At 37.0% G+C, this 26,224-nt stretch overlaps 2 protein-coding genes across 2 annotated transcripts; one reads left to right on the top strand and one right to left on the bottom strand.

The window, feature by feature from the left end:
* Positions 1–14,795, top strand: LOC103042293 (uncharacterized). Its single transcript, XM_015606849.3, has 18 exons — positions 1–565; positions 1,399–1,527; positions 1,610–1,728; positions 1,841–2,006; positions 2,107–2,213; positions 3,733–4,534; positions 5,118–5,245; positions 5,514–5,886; positions 6,737–6,879; positions 7,512–7,602; positions 8,534–8,656; positions 8,757–8,929; positions 9,886–9,983; positions 10,740–10,867; positions 10,988–11,168; positions 12,543–12,702; positions 14,119–14,188; positions 14,607–14,795. Exons 1-18 carry the CDS (start codon positions 76–78, stop codon positions 14,627–14,629), a joined length of 3,504 nt encoding a protein of 1,167 aa, XP_015462335.3. The 5' UTR covers positions 1–75; the 3' UTR covers positions 14,630–14,795.
* A 112-nt stretch (positions 14,796–14,907) lies between these two features.
* On the bottom strand, positions 14,908–26,185 carry LOC103041482 (zinc finger protein Gfi-1b-like). The gene is made up of 6 exons (XM_007253127.4): positions 25,982–26,185; positions 19,576–19,819; positions 18,092–18,252; positions 16,934–17,047; positions 16,009–16,174; positions 14,908–15,089 (listed from the first exon to the last, which is right to left on the bottom strand). The coding sequence occupies exons 2-6, from the start codon at positions 19,790–19,792 to the stop codon at positions 14,992–14,994; spliced, it is 756 nt and encodes a 251-aa protein (XP_007253189.1). The 5' UTR covers positions 19,793–19,819; positions 25,982–26,185; the 3' UTR covers positions 14,908–14,991.
* Positions 26,186–26,224: the final 39 nt, after the last annotated feature.

Raw genomic sequence — 26,224 nt, 5'->3', positions numbered from 1 at the left:
GATCGTGCTTTAATTAAGTGGGTGAAAAGCGCGCGCGGTCTGGTGTACACGAGAGTGATAAACGCTAAACAGGCGATGTCTTGCGAAGTGAAAGCGAGTTTATTAAATATTTTACTGTTATCAGCGACAGCCCTGGGTTCTGCTGAGACTGGGAACCGAAGCCTGGAGGAACCTGCAGAGCTGGATCTGGGGAGCAGAGCTGAACCCAGAGGAGAGGGGGGTTACCTGCGGGTGAACGGTGGGGGTGAGGGTGGGGAGAGCGGAGGAGGGTCTGAAGAACAAATGCAGACAAACAACTACACCACAATCAACTACACCTCAAACAACTACACCACAAACAACAACACCACAAACAACAACAGTTCAGCTCAGCCGGTTTGGACCAGTGTAGAGGATGAAGTTCCCCATCCACGGAGGAAGGTGTTCAGTTCTAAGCCTCCTCAGCCTGACCTCAGGGTCCTACAGAAACACCAGACCATCAGCCAGCCTCTCCACTCAGCTGACCAATCAAAATCACTACAGTGGTCTTCAGGAGGAGAGGACCGACCCCAGTCAGACTCTCCAGGTGTGGAGCTCTTTATACCTCAGATATGCAGTTTTATGAACATGTGATATTTTATTTATGGAAGCCCATCCTTTCCACATAAAAAACAGTACAGTTTTCCACATTTTGAAATACTAATTAGGTAATAATTTTAATTTGTGACATGTTGTTTTGCGGCACTGTCTTGTTTTACGATACTAAGTTGTTATTTTGAGACACTAATCTGTTATTTGGAGTTAATGTTTCGTTATTTTGAGGTCCTACGTCGTTATTTCTGAGACGCTGTCTCGTCGTTTTGAGACACTAAACTGTTATTTGGAGTTAATGTTTTGTTATTTTGAGGTACTAAGTCGTTATTTTTGAGACGCCTTCTCCTTGTTTTGAAAGACAAAGCTGTTGTTTGGAATTACTGTTTCGTTATTTTGAGACACTAATTTGTTGTTTGAAATGACTATTTTGTTATTTTAAGAAGTAAGTAAAAAAAAAAAAACTTACCACTTAATATCTCTCCATAATTTGTTAGTATTAGTCTTTAGATTTTCATGTAGTTTAGCAAGATACTGAATTCAGCTTGGGTGGTCCCAAATTAGGCAGTCTCCCACTCCCTCTGTTAGATAATTCACTAAGACCAACAGATAGCCTGTGGATAATTCTCCATGTGGTTAATATAATCTTCACAGACTCAATTATACCTGTTTAAAAATATTTTGGTCGCTATGCACACAGCACTAGGATGGATGTTTTATTTACTTGCCAAAGCAGCCTACACGTTTACATCCAAGTTATAATATTCTCACGGTTATGCAATTTCTTTTATTATTGATTTTTAATCGAATGTGGTGTTCTTGATTTAGGATATGAAGCTGCAGAAGACTTTATTACTCAACAGTGGTTTGGAATGAGACCCTCAGTGCAGTGTTCTGGAGGTGGATTGACCTTCACAGCTCAAGGGAGAGGCTATACTCATCTATTTGTGGAAAGAGGTTTGTTGATTTTCTTTTTTTGACATTGACAAAAAATAATTATTAACCAGAAAAGTATAAATAACTGATTTTTTCCCTTCAGTGGACGCAGCTCCTGTGCATGTGCTTCAGCTGTTTCCAGACTGTGGCTACTTTGTGAGGGCCACATGGAGAGATCTGCTACTAACGGCTTCATTTGATGCATGCTACATCTTGAAAGAGGTGTGTTTCTCACTTCATCATTGTGCTTACCAATCAATCATAAGTCTCATAATCAAGCAAGCTCTGGAGGTGAAGGTGTTTCATGAGTTTAGAATTGCTCTATTTATTTTAGAACGATAGTTATGTTTTGCCGTTGCTGTGGTGGGGAAGACGAGTAAAGATCTCCTGTTCAATGATCCCTGACTCCCCTCTGGCTCCTTCTGGCTTTTGCTCTGACTCCGGTCTGGCTATAATGATGGAAGGGGACCAGGTAGCTGTGGAGAAGTTTAAGGTCAAAGGTGAGGCGTGTTTATGGATGGATAAATGGACAGATATATTGATTTATTAATGAAGTAATTCATAATTTTTTTTAATCATTTTGTTCATCTTGTCTTTCAGCCAGTAGGGAGTGGGTGCCTTTTTTATCGGACACGTGTGCATGCAGAGTGGAGTCACCACCCGAATATGTAATGTTCTTCATTTCTTTTACAGCTCCATGTATTAAGGTAAGCTGGTTTGAATATCTAAACATGGAGTAGTTTTCTGTTTTCTCGCAACTCTATTTATGAAAACATGAACGTTTTCAATATTCAATATGTTTTTTGAGGTTGCATGTTTAGCATGGTCTAGAGCAATGTCTGGAGTGTCTTAAGGCCCGAAGTGACTAATTGCCAGAAGCATGAGTTGTGATTGATTGTAATAATTACTGGACAAAGCTGATTGTCAGTCTGTGATCTGAAGCTTAAGCTGTTGGGGTTTGCATCGATTCTCCGAAGCACAATAGCAAATCTGCTTGATGGCTTGAAAGAAAATATGGGTTGGGACTGAGCTTGTCAAAGATCTGCCTTGAGATATTGTAGTAGGACTTAACAGACAGTTTTACAAATTGATCTGAATTAAAGTCAGAATACTTTTCTTTAATAGCAAGAGCTGCCACTATAGTCAGGAGATTACCAGTTCGAATCCTGTTCATGTAGCTTGCCATCGGCTAACAAAGCCCTAAGAGAGCACAATTGACCTTGCTCTCCTTGGGTTGGTAGATGGTGCTCTCTCCCCACATCACTGTAAAGGGTGATGTCTGATGCTACTCAGCAATGCTACATCAGCAGCAGTTCAAAAAGAGGTGGGATCTGACTTCACGTGTGGAAGGAGGCATGTGCTAGTCTTACCCTCCTGGTGTGGGGTCATGACTAGTGATAGGGGTAGTCTTAATGGGTGGGTTGGGTAATTTGTGTGTAAATTGGGCAGAAAATTGGATAAAAATTATATAAAAAAAATCAATTCTTTAATAGCGATATGAAATGCTATTTTGTCAATTTAAAATTTCACAAGTATTGCTTCTTTGTCTTGTTAAATTTTGTGTCAGGATCTGAAATCATTTAGTGTGACAGATATGCAGAAATGGAGTAAAATGGAGATAGAAAAGGAGTAAACACAAGGTAACAGCCTTGTGTCCTCCATCCACATGGCTGAGCATGTGCTTGTAAACACAAGTGTTGAAAGCTGTGCGCCTCAATCCAGCACAGTTTTGCTCGGGTATTTCCAGTTACAGCTGAATTCATGCTTTTAATCCCAGAAAAAAAAAGCTCTTATTTACCCTCTAAAAAGGTCATTTAAATGCCTTATTAAAGGGCTGATATTTGTTTTTTGCTGTTTTCCTCGGGTTTTGAGTGCTGGGCGCTGATTTGGCTCTTGATTGTTCTGGATGCGAAGTGGCTGGTGGTGTCACAGGCCCTGCATTGCTTAATATTGCAATATATATTGTTGAAAAAAAGAACATTTGCAATGTAATTTTTTTCCAATATCATGCAGCCCTAATTACCTCATAGTGCACTGTCCACTGTGGGTGGTAATGCATTCTATGACTTATTCTCCTTCACACAAAAAAAACTGCCTGCAGCACTTTTACACAGCATGTCTATAGTGACTCCTGTTCTTCAAATATGAAATTGCATTAGTTCATTAAATTAGTTTGATCATATTTTTACCATTTATCCTGTGTTGATTTTGATTGTTTTTCATTAGGATAGCGGCGGCACCGTTCACATCCTCTTAAATCGGAAGGAGTATACTCTCTCCTGTAAGGATTCCCCCTCTTCATCTCAACAACCACTTCATCCAGGTCCAACACAGGCCCAGCCTACTACAGAGAAAGCTACACAGCACACGCCACCTTATCAACCTTATCCAAAGCCTAATGTACTACAACTTCCCTTTGGATTTGACCCCATCCATTTCCCTAACCCCTATCTGATGGACCCCCACCTTCCTGGAGAAGTGCCCAACTTGCAGCATTCCTATAGTGATGTAATGTCACTTTCTGAACTGGCAGCCCTGGGTGGTGCACCAGGAACCCACTCACAGCAGCACCTACCTGTGTCTCTGATACCACAACCACCCGGTCCACCTGGGATTCCTGCTGCATCGTATCCAAAGTTCCCGACTTTTTCACCTCCCGTTGGCCAGTACCATCCGGTGTTGGGACCTGTGATGGACTATCAGCTTCCTGACGCTTTTCCTTACCCCATACAAGATCATCTGAAACCCCCTCGTCCTCTGCCTCGTCCCGATGATCATGAAGTACAAGTACAACAAAGACTGGATTTAACCAGCCAACTGGGTGTTAATCCAAATTCTGTCCAAAAAGCTCCTCCTTCAAAGCTTCCAGTATCTCCCTTTACTCAAGAAGCAAAAGTTGTTCAGCATTCATCTAGAGATCCAGTGCTCCCAACTGCTTCCTCCGAGATGGAGCCATCCCTGTCATGCAAGGGCAGTCATTTGGTAGCAGATCTGCCCTCTGCAAAAATGGATTCAGTTAAAGTCAAAGGTAAAATTGCTGAGTGTAAGCTTTTGAATGCCTGTAAATTGTATTTTAAAAAGTTATGTTAATGAGTAAAAGCTGGCCCTTTTCAAAAGTTGTTTAGGGACCAAGTAAGTTGGGATATTTTAGAAAGTTGACTATATATTGGGCCAAATTTATAAATAAAGGAGCCAAATGTCATAGATAAGTCAACATAAATGCCCAGATTTAGCTTTTTTTTGTTTGTTTTTTTGTCTATCTGAACCAACATAGCTTGTATGGAAGGTGCCTGGATCCAAAGAGGGAGTTGTGAGGGACCTTTTTTATTTCTTTTTGATGGTTTGGTAGCAGAATGTCATCACCAAGTAAACAATAGAAGAAGAAAAAGCACTGGTGTTATGCTGACGTTTGACTCTTCTTCGCCTGCATACATGTCACGCAGCAGTGACAATGTGACATGGCTCAATGTTGATGCATTTGAAGAGGTTGTATTCTGGCAAAAAGGCAGAGTCTGACTCTGCACACACTTCTACTAAACAGTCTATTTCAAACATACACTAAACAGAACTGTGATATGCTCTCTCTTCTCCTTGTTTCTAAATGTGTGCAGATGTGACAAAAAAGAACACTTGGTTGCCTGTAGCCTCTGCTCCAGTGCACTGTGGGTACTCACTGCAGCGTAAAGACCGGGGGGTGGTATTCACCTCTCCTCTACCCACTTGCCACTCACGAACTCTGGTAAGAAACACCCGTGTGGCAGTTGTTCCAAGCTAAACTCAACATCAACATTTGTGAGGGTGCGGGTTTAATTTAGAAATGTCACAATGTGTGACTGAGCGGGAATTCGAAGCTCAGTAAACATTATTTTATTCTGTCCGTTCAGAGATGTGGTGATCATAAAGAAATGCTTTATTATTTTGCTGAATTTCTTCTTACCACCATGAAGTGGAGAACTTCAGATAGGCACCCCCAAATGTTTACCCCTTTGACCTCTCTCTTCATGTAGTCCTCTTCGCTCCTCGCTCTTTGGCTGAAGTTCTGGGACATTGTCCAGCTGCGACATCGTGTGCTGCAACTCCGCTGCCACAGCGCTGAACCTCCAGCGCCAGCTCCCACCACGGCGGTAGCTGACGTACCCTGGACACGGGTTACTGCAAGTCTGGTGCCTGAACCTAAACCTGAGCCTTCATATTCTCAAACAGCCAAACCGCCGCCACAGCCCAAACCCACTGCATCCTCTCAGCAGGCCAGAATCACGATGGAACCTTCCTGGGGGGCCAAAACCACACCTCAACCCCTCGTACCCCATATCCAGTGTCTCTATCAGCATATGAATGTAACACTGCCTTATCAATCAGTCACAGGCCTGACTGTCCAGAGTGAGTAACAGGTTTAATTGATTTTTTTAGTAGTTTATAATTACAAAGAGTACATGTTTATCATCTGTGCTTTAGCTTCTGATGAGAGCAAGCAATAATAACATTTTATCATTATAATATTCATCCTGAGCATGCAACTAGGCAATTAATTATGTTATAAACTCATCACGCAATAACTGAATATGGAGGAAAAGGACAGTATAGAGATAAAGTAAGTGCAGTTTTACTGTTGCTGTAGTCCTTCACACTGTTTCATCAAGGGATACATGAAAATCTGTAACATCTGATTTAAGTCAAAACTGTTTTATTACTAGTACGTCTAAAACACTTGTCAAATGCATGTTATGTTACTAAGAAAACGTACTCTGCCAAAGGTCATTATGTGATAGCTAGTGGTGTGTCTCATTATTAACTTACATACTGTTATCCCATGACTTCATGACATTAAAAACGTTATTCAGCTCTATTCAAAAAGGTGTGGTTATTGTAAAAGGGCTGGGTTACACCTAGCCGGGGTGGGACCAATGACTGTATGGGTGGGACCATAGAATGTGTATAGCTCTGTCGAGGCAGCCCTCAGGGGCGGGGTTATTTAAATGAGTAGGCTGTCTCTCCACAGTCTTTCTCCCTCCTCTGGTCTCTACTGCGCAGACTCGGGTTTCAGGATCGCCAACATGGCGGAAGATTTTGGCCACTTTTTTTTATTTACTTAATTTAAATAAGTAAGAATTAGAAGTTATATGATACTAAAAAGTAATATACATTGTGCATTTATATCATATACAAGTATATTCAAATTCAGACAACTAGTATGTAATTACATTTTATTTTTTCTTTTATCTCCTTACAGTTCCCTCTAGAGGAGATGAAGAGAATCTAAACGCAGTGCTGCTGAATGAAGCTCCAGTTCATTGTGGATACCTGGTGAAAGAGGACCATAATGGGTTTATTAACGTCATCTTGCCCTACACATCCTGCCATATGGCTTATCGGGTCTGTATCTAGACATCTGTTACTAAATTTCAGGCCGCAAATGTTATAGTGACAGTCTGAGTGTTTGGAGAGAATAAGTAATTGCACATAGTGTGCTGAAAAGTACTTTTAAAATATGCATTGGGTGCAGTTTTTTTTCTACAGTGGATGAATCTGGTGATTTTAGTGAGGATTTTGTTGTATACTCCTTAAGCTCGCCAGCTCTCTTCCGTTCTAATTTGGCACTTATTTGGTTTAACGATGTATAAATGAGCAGGTAAAGACTGGATTTTTGTTTCTGGTATCTATGTTCATAGTATGTCTTGTATCGTAGCCATTAGCAGTACTATGTTTTTTCAGGTAAACAGAAAAAGGTCTTGGGACCTACCAGACCACGTTGTTTTTAGAACAAATATATGTGGCTTTGTAGGAATGGCAGCAGAAGCACATTAACACTATTTATTAAAATATATTGCCCACTTCCCACTCAGAAACACTACAGAGTTCAATATAAAAGACACTATCTCAAGAACTGCTGCTTTAATATTAATTAAACAAAAATATTAATTTTGTACATGTTGGGCTTAAATATTGTTTTCAGACACGTATAGCTGTTTGCAAGTAACCAGTATTTTAATGTTGTTATTTTATAGGATGGACAATACAAAATCACGCTCGCGTATCGGTTAGAGGATGGTAATGGAGTCGAGGCCTTGCTGTCTTGCAAGCCTCCCAAAGGCCAAGGTATGAAGTAATTCCTACTTGATGTACTTACTATGTTCATACTTGATGTACTTGGAACAAGCTCTGCTTTAATACATGATGACTGTAGTTAAGGTTAGGGTTAGGTGGCAGTTGAATTTGGCTAGCAATTTAGCTAGTTGTGTAAGGTGAGGATAAACCTCCATAGGTAGAAAGTATTTTTAAGATATTTAAAATATGTTGCATTGAACCTGTGGCATGCTACACGATTTTTCAGACCACTTTACTTTCAGACCACTTTGTCTTGGACTTTGCAGTGAATTGGATTGAAAAAAATGTCCTCAGTCAGACCAATATTTACTTCATCTTACTCAAACTCCAGAGCCAGAGCTACTGTTGAATGTGTGAATGAGCCTTATATGGAATTATCTTCCCAGCTAATCATCTCAGTACAGCAACAGCTCTATGAGTCTCTACAACAGGCAACTGGTCTAAATAATCTTATCTGTGACTCCAAGTGATGAGGAGAGAGGGTGCACATCAATGCTCTCTCTGACTCTGGCTGCTGAGGGCGAAGATAAACATATATATATATATATATATATATATATATATATATATATATATATATATATATATATATATATATATATATATATATATATATATATATATATATATATATATGTATATATATGTATATAATATTATTATTATGTTTTTAATAAATCCTGTATTCTGTACCAGGCTGTACACAGTTTACGCAATGCTAACTCCTAAGTGTAAACCTCCATTACTTCTTGTATGTACTGTATGTTAGGGTCTTATCTTTAGTGCTAAAGTTTGGAGGCAAACCGTGCACACTAACCAAGCATGCATTTCTTTATGTATTTACTTATTTGCCACAGTGTGTGCATGTTTGTTGTTTTAATATCTCAAGGATCTGTTTCATAATGTGAATGTGTTTATGTAGAATGCAATCTGCCTGCTGAACTTCAGCTGGACTGTGGACCCAGCACGATTTTAGCTGAAGACTGCCACGCCCTGGGCTGCTGTTACTCCTCTGATAATGGCGTCTGTTATTACCCCATGGACGGTGTGTTTTCACTAATAATGCTCACAGCTTTTAAATCCCCAGTGCCTCTATCTTCACACAGTCTTTAAAAAAATATTATTTATTCTCTGTCTGTTCTAAGAGTGCACAGCCGACCGACATTTCGTTTTCTCCATCCCCTCGTCCCTCACGGACCCGCCCCTTTCCCCTACCCTCCTGTCTGCTGCTGGCAACAGCACCTGCATCCCACAGAGGGTGGTGGGAGACTCTGCTCTGTTTAAGATCCCATTGGATGACTGTGGTGCTCACAGATATGTGAGTATGATCACATCTGATGAATGTTTCTCCTGGTGTAGAGTTTGGGTGGGTCAAAATATTGATATTGCAATACATTATCAATTCATGGAGTCAGATATAGATATTTTTATTAAAACATGGGTGATAGAGTAGAAAATAGAGTAAACCTGCGGTGAAGAATATGGGTCAAATTCTGTGAAACTGACACCAATAAATCCAAAATCCTGGTATTTGTTACTAAAGAGGATTTAAAAATTCTAAATAAACAGATACTGTGAAGTATCGTGGAGAATGATAATGTGATTGTCAAGTATCACTGTATTGTAATATCATCATTATTGTGGGTAATGTATCATGGTGATATATCATAAGATGCACAGAGTTTTATTTATTTTATTTAGTTTTATTTGCAAACAGTTTTAAACTGGCTCCAAGTGATCCAGTGGGCTACGGGCTGCCACTATGATCGGGAGATTGCTGGTTCGAATGCTGTTCCTGTAGCTTGCCATTGGCTCCATATCGAGAAGCTGCATCACCTTTTCTGGGCTTGTGGTCAAATAAATGTAGTATTTCAGTTTTGCAGATTTTTTTTTAGGAGACATATAATAACTGTAACATTGTTTGATATTAAATATCTTGATCATCACTTCTGGATAATCTGGATGCAAATTTCTTTTATTCTTGTTTTGTCCTGTATTGAATATCTCTCTGTACCTGCACTGTCAAAAGTGCTTAATCTGTTTAGGCTAAATAAACTATTATTGTTATTATTAATATTTAACCTTATTGTTTGAGGTTTTGTTTAGTTTTTTTTTTTTTTTTGTTAAATTCTTTTTTCTCTTCTTTTTTTAAAGTTTTTATTTTCAGTTTTTAATTCTGTGGATTGATTATACATTGTGAATAGGCAAAGGGGTCAGTGTACATGTCATTTAAACATTTTGTACATATGTCCAATTTCTAAAACATTTTTATAGGAAGTTGGTAAGACCGTGATCTACCTTCTGGAGATTCTGAACACACTGCAGTCCCTCAGTCAAAACTACGGAACTATCACTAGGGACTCACCAATCAGGTACTAACTCACTTACTACTAACTTTTACTTATATATATATACTTCCACATTTGTTTAATATATATATACCTAATGTAGTATTTTTCAATCTTATATTATTGAGCTTGTTTATTATTTAAGTTTATTTATGTATTTAGCCTTTTTTTAACAACTTGTTTTTATTTAAATACAGCTCTGGAAGAAAAATTGACCACTTAAAATGATGAGTTTCTTTGATTTTACCTATTGAAAACCTCTGGAATATAATCAAGAGGAAGATGGATGACCACAAACCATCAAACCAAACTGAACTACTTAAATTTTGGCACCATGAGTGGTATAAAGCTATCCAAAAGCAGTGTGTAAGACTGGTGGAGGAAAACATGCCAAAATGCATGTCATTAAAAACCAGGGTTATTCCACCAAATATTGATTTCTGAATTCTTAAAACTTTATGAATATGAACTTGTTGTCTATGAAAGTCTGAAATCTCTGAATCTTTTTTAGTTTTTTCAGCCATTTCTCATTTTCTGCAAATAAATGCTCTAAACAATGATATTTTTATTTGTAATTGGAGAGAAATGTTGTTTGTAGTTTGTAGAATAAAACTACAATGTTCATTTTACTCAAAAATTTGAGAAACTGATTCAGAAACTGAAGTAGTCTCTTATTTTTTTTCCAGAGCTGTATATATCAAAATAATAGGCAGATTATGTAATATAATCAATAAAATATATACAGTTGTTGTAGTGACAGTCACTGTGTATCTCTTGCAGGTTGCTGGTGGAGTGCCGGTACCTGCCTGGCACCCTGGCCAGTGTGAGTTATCTGGTGAAGAGTCCGTCTCTTGGCCCGTCAGTTCAGGCGCAGGGTGTTTTTGGAGTGCAGCTCAGGATCGCTAAAGGTAGAAACAGTCGTGTGTGCGTGTGTCAGCTTGTGGTGATGTACAGGGTGCTTATTTTTTTCTGTAAAGATCTCGAGATTTGATCTTTATCATTAACTTGATGTTTTCCAACCACACTAGACCAGCATTATAGTAGCTATTACCCACAATACCACCGGCCCCTGAAAAAGCTGCTGGGGAAACCCCTGTATCTGGAGGTGCGTCTGCTGAACGCTCCGGATCCCAGCGTGGTGCTTTTGGTGCATTACTGCGTGGCTTACCCTCGCTCAGCTCACTCAGCCTGGATTCTCATCTATGATGGGTATGGTCCTAACATTTACACCACACACACCCATAATATTATTATAATATTATTGCTTTTATCAACATTTTTCAAGCCAGTTTTATATTGATTTTACCACGGATAAGTGGTTATTACTGTGAGCTGGGTTGCAGCTATTTTAGAGCTATAAAATGTACACATTTTTAAAAATATAAAAATTGACTTAATAGTGAGGAGGCAGTAAATATCTGATATTCAGTAATTGTAATATGACAGTAAAGCCGTTCATCTAACCAGCATATTTAACACTTCTATAAACTCACATACAGTGAATTACTAAAGTATTCATACCTCTTGAAATTTTTCACTCCTTTAATTTGTCACCTAACAACCACAAGCTTAATGTAATTTATTGAATTATTAATTTACTTAATGTAGTATTTTTCAATCTTATATTATTGAGCTTGTTTATTATTTAAGATTATTTATGTATTTAGCCTCTTTTTAATAACTTGTTTTTATTTAAATACAGCTCTGGAAGAAAATTTGACCACTTAAAATGATGAGTTTCTTTGATTTTACCAAATTGAAAACCTCTGGAATATAATCAAGAGGAAAATGGATGATCACAACCATCAAACCAAACTGAACTGCTTAAACTTTGGCACCAGGAGTGGTATAAAGTTATCCCAAAGCAGTGTGTAAGACTGGTGGAGGACAACATGCCAAAATGTTGCCCCCCCATATCAATACTTAGTACAGTTACCTTTCGCTGCAGTTACAGCTGCAAGTTTTTTGATGTATATCTTTGCCCGCTTTGCACATCTACAGACTGAGATTTTTGCCCCATTCTTCTTTGCAAAATAGATCAAGCTCAGGCAGGTTGTATGGAGAGCGTCTGTGAACAGCATGTTTTATGTTTCATATTTTGCCACATAAGCTCATTGGGATTTAGGTCAGGACTTTGACAGGGCCATTCTAACACATAAATATTCTTTGATCTAAACCATTGCACTGTAACTCTGACTATATGTTTAGGGTCATTGTCTTGCTGGAAGTTGAATCTTCTGAGGACAATTGATTGCAATAGATTTAACTTAGGGGTTTCAGAGTAAAGGGCTAAAATACAATAAAATACATTTACGTCTTGGCTTGTAAGGTGACAAAATGTGAAAACTTCAAGGGGTATGAATACTTTTGCAAGCCTCTATAGATTTCATGGAAAAAAGTATTGTTTCTTCAACCAAAAAAGGGTTTTAAAAGGGATGTATCTGGCATTAGTCCAGAGCAAGCAACCTTCATAAAAGTTGAGCAAGATAAAAAGATAAATGCAGCTTCTTCAGTATGGTGTGGTTTTGTCAGGTGACTCATAATACTGGTGATCTACATGTGTCTGCATACACCTTTCCATAGGTGCCCAAACCCTCTTGATGTGACTCCAACCAACAACCCCCCTCCCTCTCCACCGGAAGCAGTGGCCAATCACGTGAGACGATTCACGATCAGCACTTTCCAGTTCCTGGACCCCAATAAGGACCAATTAGAGCCCAGTGAGAAACAGGAGGAGGAAGAGGTACGCAGAGTTAGTGGGAGAGGTGTTGGCCTTGAACTGATGCTTAAACAAAAAAAATGGTGACTCAAACATTACAGACTCTTTAAAAACTTACAGTACTCTGTTTTTTACTTTAACTCTTGACACATACTGAACATCCTGAGAGCATTACTACAGAAAAGTTTGTAAATATGTTTGTTTCTGATCTTATTTATAGAATATAGAGTGCTGGTTTAGTGCTTGAGATAAAACAAACAAGTGTATTTTAGCTTTATGTGCCTTTTCCCCCAACCATTTTAACAATGCAAATGCTTTTATTAAATGTTTTAGGTTCAATATAAACCAGTTCTGAGCTGATTTCTAGAAAAAAATTGTAAAATATGAGTTATGAACCTGTTTTCATTTGTTACATCAGGATTTTAGCCTTAAAATATTTACGTTCACACAGTGAGGGGGGAAAAAAACATGAATGAGGGGCGCTGAGTGGTCCAGCGGTCTAAAGCGCTGCCACTATGAGCGGGAGGTCGCAGGTTCGAACCCCCGCTCATGCAGCTTTGCCATCAAGCTGTGCCGGCGCTCAGAGGGAGCAAAATTGGCCCTGCTCCCTCCGGGTGGGTAGATGGCGTTCTCTCCACTTCAATAATGGTGATGTCTGCAGCACAGGGCATCTGTGAGCTGATGTATCAGAACCAAGTCGCTGCGCTTTGCTCCGAGCGCGCTGTGATGCTACTCAGCAATGCTGCATCAGCAGCAGCTCGAAAGAAATCGATGGCTGACTTCACATGTATCGGAGGAAGCATGTGCTAGTCTTTAACCTCCTGGTGTGTTGGGGCATCACTGTTGATACCTAATGAGCAGGTAATTGGCAGGAGAAAATGGGGAAAAATTAGAAATAAAATTATAAAAAAAAACACGAATGAGCTGCTCGCTAAATTTATCCCGTTTCAATTTTAATTTTGGTATCAATATTCAGAAATGGGTTAAATATAGTTTTAAGGAAAAGTAATAAACAAAATTTGCAATCACAAAACGGCTCCCTTTTTTCTATTTGTTGAGTTTCATATTAAAAATCCTCAAGGCAGATCATATTAATTAAAAGATCAAATGGGTCAGAGGAGGCATGTGCTAGTCTTCACCAGTGATTGGGGATATACAGCTGAGAAGCAGCTGAAAGGGTGGGACAATAGGCCTAGCTAAATTGGGAAAAAAATGTATAAATGGATATAGAGAAACTTAGTTTTGGGTTGTTATAGATAGAATTATTTGAATAGTAAAGTTTAAAATACTTATTTAGCAAAAAGTGATAAATGCTATTCATTCTATTATTTATTTTTTTTGCACTTTTTTTAAAACTACTTAAAACAATAAAACAAATGCTTTATTATGACAATAAATTAGCATAGCTTCAGCCCTAATGGTTTTTCTCTGCCTTCTCAGATCTACTTCATGTGTGCCACTGAGGTGTGTTTGCCCTCTGAAGGGCCGTGTGTAGAAGGCTGCTTTGAGAGTGAGTACAAGCCATTTTTTAGTCCTTCTTATTTCTCTTGTTAGGACACACCCCTTTTTCTATTGTATTATGTACACTAAGGTTAAAACTTTGCAGTAAGTTAAAACTTTTACTAATTGAAAAAAATTGTCATACTCTTTTTAATGATAAAATGTGTTAAGAGTAATGAGCATGGGCTCTGATACAGTGTATATATAATTAATGTTTAATGAATACATAATATAATTAATTTTTTTATAAAAGTGGTGATCCGATCTCAAGGTAGATATTGATACTATTGGTACGACACATTATTTTATTAAATAAATGAGTCAAATAAGGATGAATGTCTGAACAGTAGTCAGCATAGTAATTCTATAAATGTACTGAACTGACTTTGATCACTCAAACATCTTTTCTTTAACTATAAATATTGTAGATGCTCTGACAACAAAGTCCTGAGGATGGGTGAGCATTATCTTGCTGATCATTGCCAGTTGCCATGAGAAGCAACACGTTGCACCAGGATGTTTGTGCTAAACATGTCGCTGAAACGGTTCAATGTACAAACACAATCTCGTGTGACCAAAAATGAATGCGTTTAATAAAAACGTATAAAAAAAAACCCCACCTGATTGTCTTGTCTCAGCTAATAATCAGTGTTGCTTGTGTGTGTGATGCATTTGGCTTTTGTTAAAAAAAAAAAACAGTTTTATTCATTTTTAAAAGCCGTTGTTTTATTTAAATATGTTTTACAATCACAAATCTTTATTATATACAGAATAATAATCCAGTAGAGAAGTGGGGGTAGGGGTGAGACAGGCTCAGCTGAAGTGTCTGTAGTGCTTTCTGCTGTGTGTGATGAGATTAGAGCTCTGGCTGAAGGCTTTTCCACACACTCTGCAAACGTGGGGCTTCTCTCCTAAACAAAAGAGAACACATATAACAAAATTAATGCCAAAGAGTGAAAAATGTCATTTTATTGCTCATTATTAAACTAAACTAGTATTGTGTCCCATAACGTGTGCCGTGTAACATGGAAGCTATTAATGCTGCACGGACATGCTGCACAAAGCAGTCTAGACTGTTCTCTTCCACTACCAGAGCAGGAGTGTCCCTCGCTACCTTAAAGAAACTCTCAAAGACAGAGCTCTTCAAAGAGCACCTACTCTCCTAACACCTCTAACAAACTTACTACTTCTAACCTCATTTCCTGCTTCCTCTCCTGTCCTCCTCTATCCCATTATTCTCATTGGCTTCCTATAGTCCCTGTCTATTATATATATATATATATATATATATATATATATATATATATATATATATATATATATATATATATATATATATATATATATATATATATATATATATATATATATATATATAACCCTTTAACTTCTTTGTCCTTTATTGCTAAATGAACATCATTATTGTTAAGTCACTTTGGTGACACTTCATAATCAATTTACATACAGCTGTCTGTATCTGTCTGTCTGTTTGTGTCTGTCTGTATCTGTGTGTGTCTGTCTGTGTGTCTGTCTGTCTGTATCTGTGTGTGTCTGTGTATCTATGTCTGTCTGTCTGTCTGTGTGTCTGTCTGTGTCTCTGTCTGTCTGTGTCTCTGTCTGTCTGTGTCTCTGTCTGTCTGTGTCTCTGTCTGTCTGTGTGTCTGTCTGTGTCTCTGTCTGTCTGTGTCTCTGTCTGTCTGTGTCTCTGTCTGTCTGTGTCTCTGTCTGTCTGTGTCTCTCTCTGTCTGTGTCTCTCTCTGTCTGTGTCTCTCTCTGTCTGTGTCTCTCTCTGTCTGTGTCTCTGTGTCTGTCTGTCTGTCTCTCTCTCACCAGTGTGGATGAAGGTGTGTTTCTTCATGTCTGATTTCTGGTGGAATCTCTTGCCGCAGTACTGGCAGGGGAAAGGCCGTGTGTCTGAGTGGATGAGCAGGTGTGTGGTGAGGGTGGAGGAACGTTTAAACACTTTCCCGCACACATGACACTCAAACGTCCGCTCCTGAAATACATACATAATGTGTAGTTATGAATCCATACACCACAGAAAAAAAAATACAATTAACTTTGAATGTAAAAAAATTCCATGTAAAATGGTCAAAACATTTTCTTTTTTGTATGCTGTGTATTGGCAAGAAAGTCTGAGTAAAAGGAAAATTTACTTTTTATCCAATCAAAACAGTAGGACCTGATGACGGAGTAAAACACTGCTGTCTAGTGGTAAGAGGTTTAAACATAACACAAAATGAACCAGTTTCATACCAACCAATAACCAGTATACACAGTACTTATATATTAAAAAGAATAAATAGGCTTTGCTCCCCTCTAGTGGATATATTCCTTAACATCATTGTTAATATATTAGACACTAAGCCTAGTTAATTAGAATTAACAATTTTTAAATATCAGTTAATTCATTTTAATGGAAATTGTATTGTACAAATATCAGTATCGTCTGATTAGGATTTTAATAGTCATAAATCGGTATGGGTATGAGCTCTCTAGATTTTATCTTGTCCTTGTCAGAACGAAACTGTTTTCTAAAACGGTAGTTTTCCATACGGAGGATGACACATTTTATAACTGTTGCTACTGTAGAGGTCAAAAGTTAATATTCATTAATTCTTTTTATTAAGATATTTTGAACCATTTCTGTTAATAATGAAATATTAATACGGTACAAAGGTGGTGCTGAACCCTGATTAAAGACAGAACTGAATGAGGATTGGAGGTGTTGATCTGAGGATGTAAATATAGTGACCTTTGTTCTGTATGGTGTCACAGGTTTGCTGCTGTTGCAGTAGACCACAGGCAGGCTGCAGCCGTCATGATACTTGTACACATGAGCCTCCAGGCCAGATAAAGAAGAGAAGAGCTGCAAAAACAAACCAAAACAGACTATCACTTTCAGTTTGAAGTATGCTTTATTTTTTTAACATCCCTGCAAAGCCACAACAACTCCTGCATTGCTGCTAATGGCACTGATACAAGAGTTCTTATGAACATGCATTTATCAGTATGGCAAACTCAGTCTCTTTCTGCTCATTCACTCAATATTAAACCAAAGAAACACAGTATTAAATCTGATAAGAGTGGAACAACAACAAGAAACTAAGACTGTTATTTTTAAATTCAGCTCTTTTTTAATGCTATTTTTATAAAGCTATGATGTGATAATCACAATATAGTAAAGTAACAAATAAAAAAAAAAGTTAGAAGTTAGAATGTTGTAAATTATGTTCTTGTTCTTGGTCTGTTTAATGAAAGTGCAGTCCGTAGTGCAGTGCCTAGTGCTTTGTTTTATGTGTTTTTAAACATTTTTAATTATATTAGAGTAGACGGGGAGGTCAGTTCTTAATAAACAATTTTCTTAAATAAAAGGTCTATGCTTCTTTAGTGTTGCAAAGTTAATTAACATAATTCTGAACAGATTTCGCTCATTCCAACAGCCCGAAAATGTTTTTAAAAAGCTCAGTTTTAAGAATGTCTTGTTTAAATCTCGGCTCGGGCTCACAAAAACAGTTAATGGGGCTGGTCTGTGCACGGGATCAAATCAGGCTGGATTTTTTGGGCCTGATCTAAGCTCTATGCTAGGTGCACTTACTCATTCTCACTAGAGAGATCCCCAAAACTTAGACTGTCACTTTTAATTTTCATTTGTCTAGTCTTTTTATTTATTGTATTCATTGTAATGTACAGTCTTATGTTGCACTTTATGTTGTCTATTGTTTGTTCTGGAGGAACGTAATTTCATTACACTGTGTACCTGTGTACCTGTACTCAGATGTAATGGCAATAAAAGCCTCTTGACTTGACTAAAGTAATTTAAATTTAATTTAAGCACGTTCACCAGTCAAATGATCAAAACTGCTGGCCACTGCACGTCTGTTTGATAAGCCATCATGGCTGTTGGTGGTACCTTGCCGCATATGGGACAGTGGGACGTGTTGGAATTCAGGGCACTGATCTGGGAACAGTCTCTGTCTTTGTTGCTGGGCTGTAACGTGCTCAACTCCTGTTTATCCACTGTGCTGGACTGTAGGGGGTGCCAAGGAACCAGAGAACGGCCTTCATTATACCCTAAAACACAAAATGAGAATAGAGAGAAAAACAGATCAGATCTTTTTGCCTTTTCTTTAAGCTAGTGGTTTAAGCTTACAGTTGCAATTGCAGCAAATTGTGTCTCTTTTAAGTTTTGATGTCATCACACTTTTCAGATTTTAGTTTGATAAAAAAATAATAATAATAATAATAAAACCAGTAGCAATACTTTGTGTTTGTCTATTACTTTAAAATCTCAATAAGATTACATTTACGTTTGTGGTTGTAAGGTGACAAAATGTGGAAAAGTTCAAGGGGTATGAATACTTTTGCAAGCCAATGTAGATGGTTGTTTTTAACTGGATTGTCATAATCCACATATCATTTCAATTCCCAGAACATACAAATCTAACCAGCACAGTGCCACCAATCTTTTTTTTTTTTTTTTTATATTTATATATAGTCATTAGTTCAACTCGGAAAACACTTAACTGTTGCATCACTAGTTAGCTGTTGGCCATTATGACTAATCTGCCATTTTTGGCTTCATAATAAACGTCCAGATTTGCCAGATTGTATTGATGAAAAGATGTATACTAAAACATAAAGAAAATCCATTGATTTATTTTATTTGGACTATTTTGTTATATTTGGACTTTACTAAGCAAATATTTGATCAAAATATGGACCAATTAGGACATATTTAAGTAACGTAGAAGCTGGTGTGTGGGACAGTCTTTTATAGTAGTTTTGTAATTTTTCCATAAATAAAGATGCATCTATAAAAATTCTAGTGTTGTGAGAGATGTACAGTATTCACAGCATTTGTTACTGACTGATCATTACAGGTAGCATTTCATTCATTCATCCATCCATCTATCCATCCATTCATTTGCACCACAGCTTATTCATTTGAATTGTACAGTTTAAAATACTTTTATTAAAGCGCCACTAAACCCTAAACCATATTTTTTCTATTAATAGCTGAAATGTGTTCCTTTGGTGTAATGGAACATACCAGTCCTGCTTAAAGTTTTTTAAACATTTATTTCCTAACCTTTAAAAAAAATATTTTACTGTGCTAATTTCTGCCTCTACCGTTATCAGAGGCACACTGCTGCTGCAGCTCAGCCAATCAACTCTCCCCTGCTCCTAAACCCATACATCACCCAGTGCCCCTCCCAAGCTACCCCTCCCAAGTTTTAGCCTTTTTCAAATTTGAGCAGAGGGTGGAGTCAGCAAAAATCATGTGGTTAGTTCTCTTAAGTTCCTTTAAGTGCATATCAATGCAATTAATGAATCCCACAGCCTTATTTACTTATCAGTCATTGCTTTTCAGCTATGAACCATGTGATTGATCACCTGTGCTCCAGGTACTGAAGGAGTCTGTGTGTGCTGTGGTTTCTGGTACAGATGAAGGCTCCACTCTCTGCTCTGGTTTCTCTTGGTTTATGGGGGAAGACTCTATGGGGGCTGTCCAGCCAGTGCAGGGAATGCCCAGGCAGGGTGTGCAGTCAGCGGGTAAAGGAGAGCGAGAACCTCCCCTTCTCTTCTTCTTCACCAGAAACGAGCGAGGCATGATGTACAGGACAGGATAGATCTAACACTGAAGAAAAATAGAGAGAGATTACATGTTTTGGATTATTTAAATCATGCTTCTTTAAAAATATCTTAAAGCCAGGAGTCCTAAAATTATCATTATAAAGGCTTTCCCCACTAGGTGGCAGCATGGGATTCCCCTCTGCACTGAGAGGCCAATTTAGAGGAAACACCAACATAGTAAAGATTGTAGGTCCTAAAGAAATGGCTAGTAATTGTAATACCATAATTGACATTAGCCCCTAGTACACAGTAGCTGACTAGTAGAAAGGGGCAACATAGGACCACTCAAAGACTGTATTAGTCATTGACCACCATTGAAAAGGTATTATTGCAAATATTTGGACATATTTGAAATGTGGGCTTGGTGGGTTCCAGGTAGTCTCAGAAAATGTTAATATTATATAAGAAAAATTGGTACTTTTGGCAGTGTGTGCAGTGTGCCAAGTCCTGCTGGAAAATGAAATCCACATCTCCATAAAAGTTGTCAGTAGCAGAGGGAAGCATGAAGTGTTGTAAGATTTTGTGGGAAAACAAAACTGCACTGACTTTAGACTTGATGATAAAACACAGTGGATCAACACCAGCAGATGACATGTCTCTCCAAACCATCACTGATCATCAGTAAATTTTACATTTCATTTGTAAATTAAGGGATCAGAGTCTGGAGGAAGAGTGGAGAGACACACAGTCCAAACTGCTCGAGGTCTAGTGTGAAGTTTCCACCAATCAGTGATGGTTTGGAGAGACATGTCATCTGCTGGTGTTGATCCACTGTGTTTTATTATCAAGTTTAAACTCAGTGCAGTTTTGTTTTCCCACAAAATCTTACAGCACTTCATGCTTCCCTCTGCTGACAACTTTTATGGAGATGGACTTGGCACACTGCCCACTACCAAAAGTATCAATTGGTTTTATATAATATTCAAATTTTCAGAGACACTGATTTTGGGTTTTCACAAGCCAAAATCATAATCAACATTAAAATAAATAAATGCTACAAAAATGTAGATCACTCTGTGTTTAAAACATCTATATATTATGAGTTTTACATTTTAATTCAACTAAATTAATCAAACAAAGTAACTTTTCAATGATATTCAAATTTTTTGAGATGCACTAGTATATGTGGCACCAACAGATGTACAAAACGTTCTGGTTTCCAGTTAGGCCACCCATACAGAACCCAACATCTGTCAACAGGTATAAAACGCCCCAGCATTGAGCTGTAGAGCAGTGGAAGAACTGGAATAATAGTTGATGCTCCATCCAGTACATTTAGGATAAGTTGATTTAGGAGTTGGGGATAAATGAGGTGGGTTTATGATCATCCAGCATCTCGACCCCACTAACTCTTGCTCTTGTCATTGAATGCAACCAAATCCTCACAGCAATCCTTCTTCAAAGTCTAGTAGGAAGCTTTCTCTGGACAGCAGATGCAGCAGTTATTTTAACAAAAGCAGGAATAAGCCAGCACAGTTTTATGACGCTCCTGCTCAAACACACTGTTTAGGATTGAACAGTTGGTTAGGCTGAACCAGATGTGCTTTGAGCATGTGAACAATATGGGTGCAAAAGTATCAAGACACAACTCTTAATCCTTTGTGGTATGAATTACATGTTTGTTGAGGAAATGAGAAGAACCACTGCTTTATCATGATTAATTTAACAAAAGTGGTTTACCTGCATAATGTTGTGAAAAGGCAACGAATAAAAAAAAATCTGTTTTTGTAAGTTTACAACAATAATCACAAGAATAACAGCAAGAATATTTTGAACATATACAAATTTTAATTTATGACCCACCGATATGTATTTTGTATTTGTATTGGATGTACTAGTGCATCTCAAAAATTATCTTATAATATAATTTCAAAGTAACTTTATTTCAGTAATTCAGTTAAAAATGTAAAAATCATATATTATATAGATAATAAATCCTACAGCACTTTATGCTTCCCTCTGCTGACAACGTTCATGGCGATGCGGATTTCATTTTCCAGCAGGACTGCCAAAAGTACCAATTGGTCTTATATAATATTAAACATTTCTCAGACACTGTTTTTTGGGTTTTCATTGGCTGTAAGCCACAATCATCAACAATAAAGGAAATAAATGCTTAAAATAGATCACTCTGTGTGTAAAACATCTATATATTATAAGAAACCCACATTTTGAACTGAATTACTGAAATAAATAACTTGGAACCATATAAGCGTCCAAACGGTGGCTTAATATGTGATGCTTCTATGCAGAACCATTGCCTAATGTAAAGTAACACCTTTCAAAAACACCTGTATATTAAGGGCTTTATACAGGATTTAGAATTTCTCATAAAATATTAATCATAATCGTCATTGTTAAAATAAGCCTAACAGTTATAGAGAGAGAGAGAGAATTAGTGTGTTTAGCGTGATGCTCGCTCGACCCTGTAAAGGTTAAATGCTTAAAAATAGATCACTCTGTGTGTAATACATCTATATATTATAAGAGACCCACATTTTGAACTGAATTACTGAAATAAAGTAACCTTTGAATTATATTCTATTTTTAGATGCACTAGTATATATGCCTTGTAATGTTATATTACAAATAAAATGAAAATAAAATTATTAAAAATAAGGTACAGTATGATACGGTGTAAAAAGCAAAAATTTGATTTATTGCTTGAGAGCAACACTGAACCATAGAGGGTTAATCAGTGGATTCAGGTCTTTAATTCAGTCCTAATCAGGCCACAAGTGTATAAAATCAAGCACCTAGCCGTGCAGTCTTCTTTTACAAACATTAGTAAAATAATGCATGATTATTTAGAGCTCTAGTGGTGGTACTGTATATAGGACGCTACAACCGCAACAAGTCAGCTGGTAAAATTTCCACAGGAACTCTGAGTACATAAAGTCCGAGGACATAAAGTTCCAGATCAGAGTTAAATAAAAAAAAGTGCCCAATGCTCTGTGTCCCAATACTTTTGGCCTTCAGTGATCTGTGTGTATAAACAGTGAGGCAAAATGAGGCAGCAATTGACCTACCAATCATCTCCAAACCTTTACATAAAACAGTCGAGAAAAGGATAGCGAATCATGTCAGGATCACTACGCTAAAAACCTAAAATAAACTCAACCAGTATGAATTTGCAGTTGAGTACCACTGACACTTTCTTTTGACTTTGCTGGAAAATTAAAGCTTAATCAGAAAATAACCTCCATGAAACTGAAGACACTTTAACTTTAGAGAGCAACAATGTGTTTAATAGAAAACTAAAAGTAAACCAGTTTAATTGTCCAGTAAGTACCATTGACCCTCAACCACTTTCTCATGAGTTTCCTGATGAGAAATCTCCAAGAACAATAGATACCATAACTTTATAGACCTTCTATTGACCAGGACTCGACCGGTATGAATTATGCACTATGTTTATGCAGACGTTCAGTTAAATGCCTCTAAACTATTTATTATTATTTGTCATTGGAAAATTTGAGTTTACTCAGTTAAAACTAAAGACGCTTTAACTTTATAGAGCACGAATAAGTTCAGTAGAAAACAAAAAGCCAACCGGTATGAATTTGTTTGCTGGACAAGTTGAGAACAACGGACCAATTTCTTAAATGTGATTTAAGAAAATCATTGGAGACTTTATACATGATTTAGATTCAATTCAGTAGAAAACAAAAAGTATGAACCAGTATGAATTTGTTAGTTGGATGAGATCAGTTAGTAACTACCAATTACCTATTACTCTATTTGTCACAGAAAATAAGAGCTTTCTTTATGAGGGAACCTTCAACAACGGAAGATACCAAAACCTCAAAAACCAGGACTGGGCAAAACAAAACTATAAGTCAACCAGTATGAATTAATTTGATGCAGAAGTTCAGTTAAAAACCTCTGGCGCATTTATTAGTAGTTTATTTGACTATGTAAAAGCTTATGAGAGTAGAAAACCAAAAGTTAACCCATATGGATTAGTTTGCTGCACAAGTTAAAGTACCACTGATCCATATCATGATGATTTTTAATGGAGGAAAATACTTTTATGAAAATAAAGACACTTTAACTTTAGAGACATTCTGCTTGAGTTTGATTAAATTAAGTAGAAAACAAAAAGTTCAGCAAGTAAGCATCAATGACCCACTTTTTAACTTGGGGAAAAAACGAGCTTTGTCATGAGAAAACATCTATGAAACTAAAGATGCTATAACTTCATTTACTTTGTATTTGAGCATGATTTCAGTTCAGTCGAAAAAATAAAACAACAACCAGAGTGAATTAGTTTGCAGTTAATAAGAACCTCTGACCCTCGTGAGAGAAGCTCTTAGAGAAGATGCTGTAACTTTTGTTTAACTGTAACAGTTGCAGAGAGATAATTAAACAGTTCTACTATTAAACAGGACCGTAAGTGCACTCTGTACTGCAGTAAATGTAATCATTTTCAGTGGATTTTTTGAAATAGTTTACCTATCTAAAAACTGCTGCGTAGCTTTTAGAAAGTGCGTGGATGGCAAATCTGAAACTACGCTTACCACAATACCTTCAAGCTGAAGGACCAAATCACGGAAACACTCACCACTGGAAGCAGTATAAAGATGGGTACCGCTGTCTGACCTACACTTTAAAAAAAAAGGTTCTGTAGCGTTTTTATTGCAAGAATTCCAGGTATATAACTTTTGAACAGTTTGGCTGTGAAAAATTGTAATTACTTTAAGAAGCATCTACACCTGGTTCGTCATACTCAGACAGAACCATGTATGTAAAGATCCAAATGTTGGCTTAAGATGTGATGCTTCTATGCAGAACCATTGACTTACATAAAGTAACACTTTTTAAAAACACCTGTAGATTGTAAGGGCTTTATACAGGATTTTGAATTTCTTGCCATATTAGACCATAAACCAGAGCTCATAAAATAATAATCATAATCGTCATTGTTAAAATAAGCCTAACTGTTATAGAGAGAGAGAGAGAATTAGTGTATTTAGTGTGATGCTCGCTCGACCCTGTAAAGGTTCACTTTAATCTGGGATACCAAAAAAAAAAAAAGTTTGCACTAAAGCTTTGCACTAAAAATTACATACAGCATCTCCAAAACATATATATATAGGTCAACTCTTTACATTGACTTCCATTAAAAGTTAAAGAAGGTTTAATTTTGTAGAATTTCTATTGGTCCATTTATCAAGAAATTTTGACTCGGAGTAAGGGACAGTTTGTGTGTTCAAATTATGCAGTAAACTAAAAATAGGCAACAAAAAAAAAAGGAAAGGAAATACTTGTTTTTTCATTGGGCAGCAACTATAAGCATTCCTTTACAAATGTCAAATTGTGCACCCCTGGTCAAATTGTGTTTTTAAATGCATAAAAATAATGTTTGTAAAAATGTTTGTGTTTCTGGTTATTTGGTTTTTAAAAAAGTTGGCAAAATATAACAGTAAATGTAATGTGTACAAATGTGAATAAGTGCAACAGTGAAAACTTAATGGCACAAATATACAATGTTTTGTTTCTTTTTGATCTTTTAAATTCAGTAAATAATTAAAAAACTGTGCCTAAAATGTATGCATATTTTTTTCTGAGGATATAAAAGAGGATATATGCAATATTTCCAAACTGAATCAAAAGTTTCAAATGTGCTAAATTTTTTTGCATCAAATGTTTTTGTTTGTGTTACAGTTTAAAATAGTAACTTAACAGAAAAAGAAAAAAACAAACCCTAACTTTCAATGGATTTAAATTTTGAAGAATTTCTATTGGTCGATTCTTTTTGAAATTTGGACACAAATTATGTAGTAATCCATAGGTAGTAAAAACTGTCAAAAAATGAGATGCATTCATTTAGTTCTGTGTAGTTGTTCTGAAATAATACAAAATTGTTATGTTATTGTGTGTGGTTAGCACAAAGTCAGCTTTATCTATGCATAATCATAATCTGATTAGAAATCTGATCATCAGATAAGAAAAAATTACAGACAGCTCACCAGACCACTGATAAATGGCTTTCTTTTTTTTCTTTTTTTTTTACTTCTTATCAATGCATACATTTTGCATTGCAATATTTTTTCAATATATATTGTGCAAGACGTGTGACACTGCCCTGATCATCCCTAATGCATTCATCCACATACCAGTTTGCACTTTTTTGCATTGAGCAAAGTAAAAGTGAAATTCTTACCTGCTGAAATGAAATCAAACGTTGTGTCCAAACTACTCTGCAACACCTTCAGTCATCTGAAGCCTCAATATGAAAAGTTAATCATAATAATAAAGCAGTAAATGTAAGTGTGTGAAGCAGTAAAGTGTGATAGTGAGTTATACGGGCTGTGTGTGAGGAGCTCGTGCTCTCCAGCAGTGAATCTGAGTCGAGTGAAACTGAGCAAGGAAATGGGCCGGCCAGCAACCCAGCAACCACACCTCG

Source organism: Astyanax mexicanus, chromosome 21 (assembly GCF_023375975.1).
Source record: "Astyanax mexicanus isolate ESR-SI-001 chromosome 21, AstMex3_surface, whole genome shotgun sequence".
Lineage (NCBI taxonomy): Eukaryota > Metazoa > Chordata > Actinopteri > Characiformes > Acestrorhamphidae > Astyanax > Astyanax mexicanus.
This window is presented reverse-complemented; position numbering and strand designations above follow the sequence as displayed.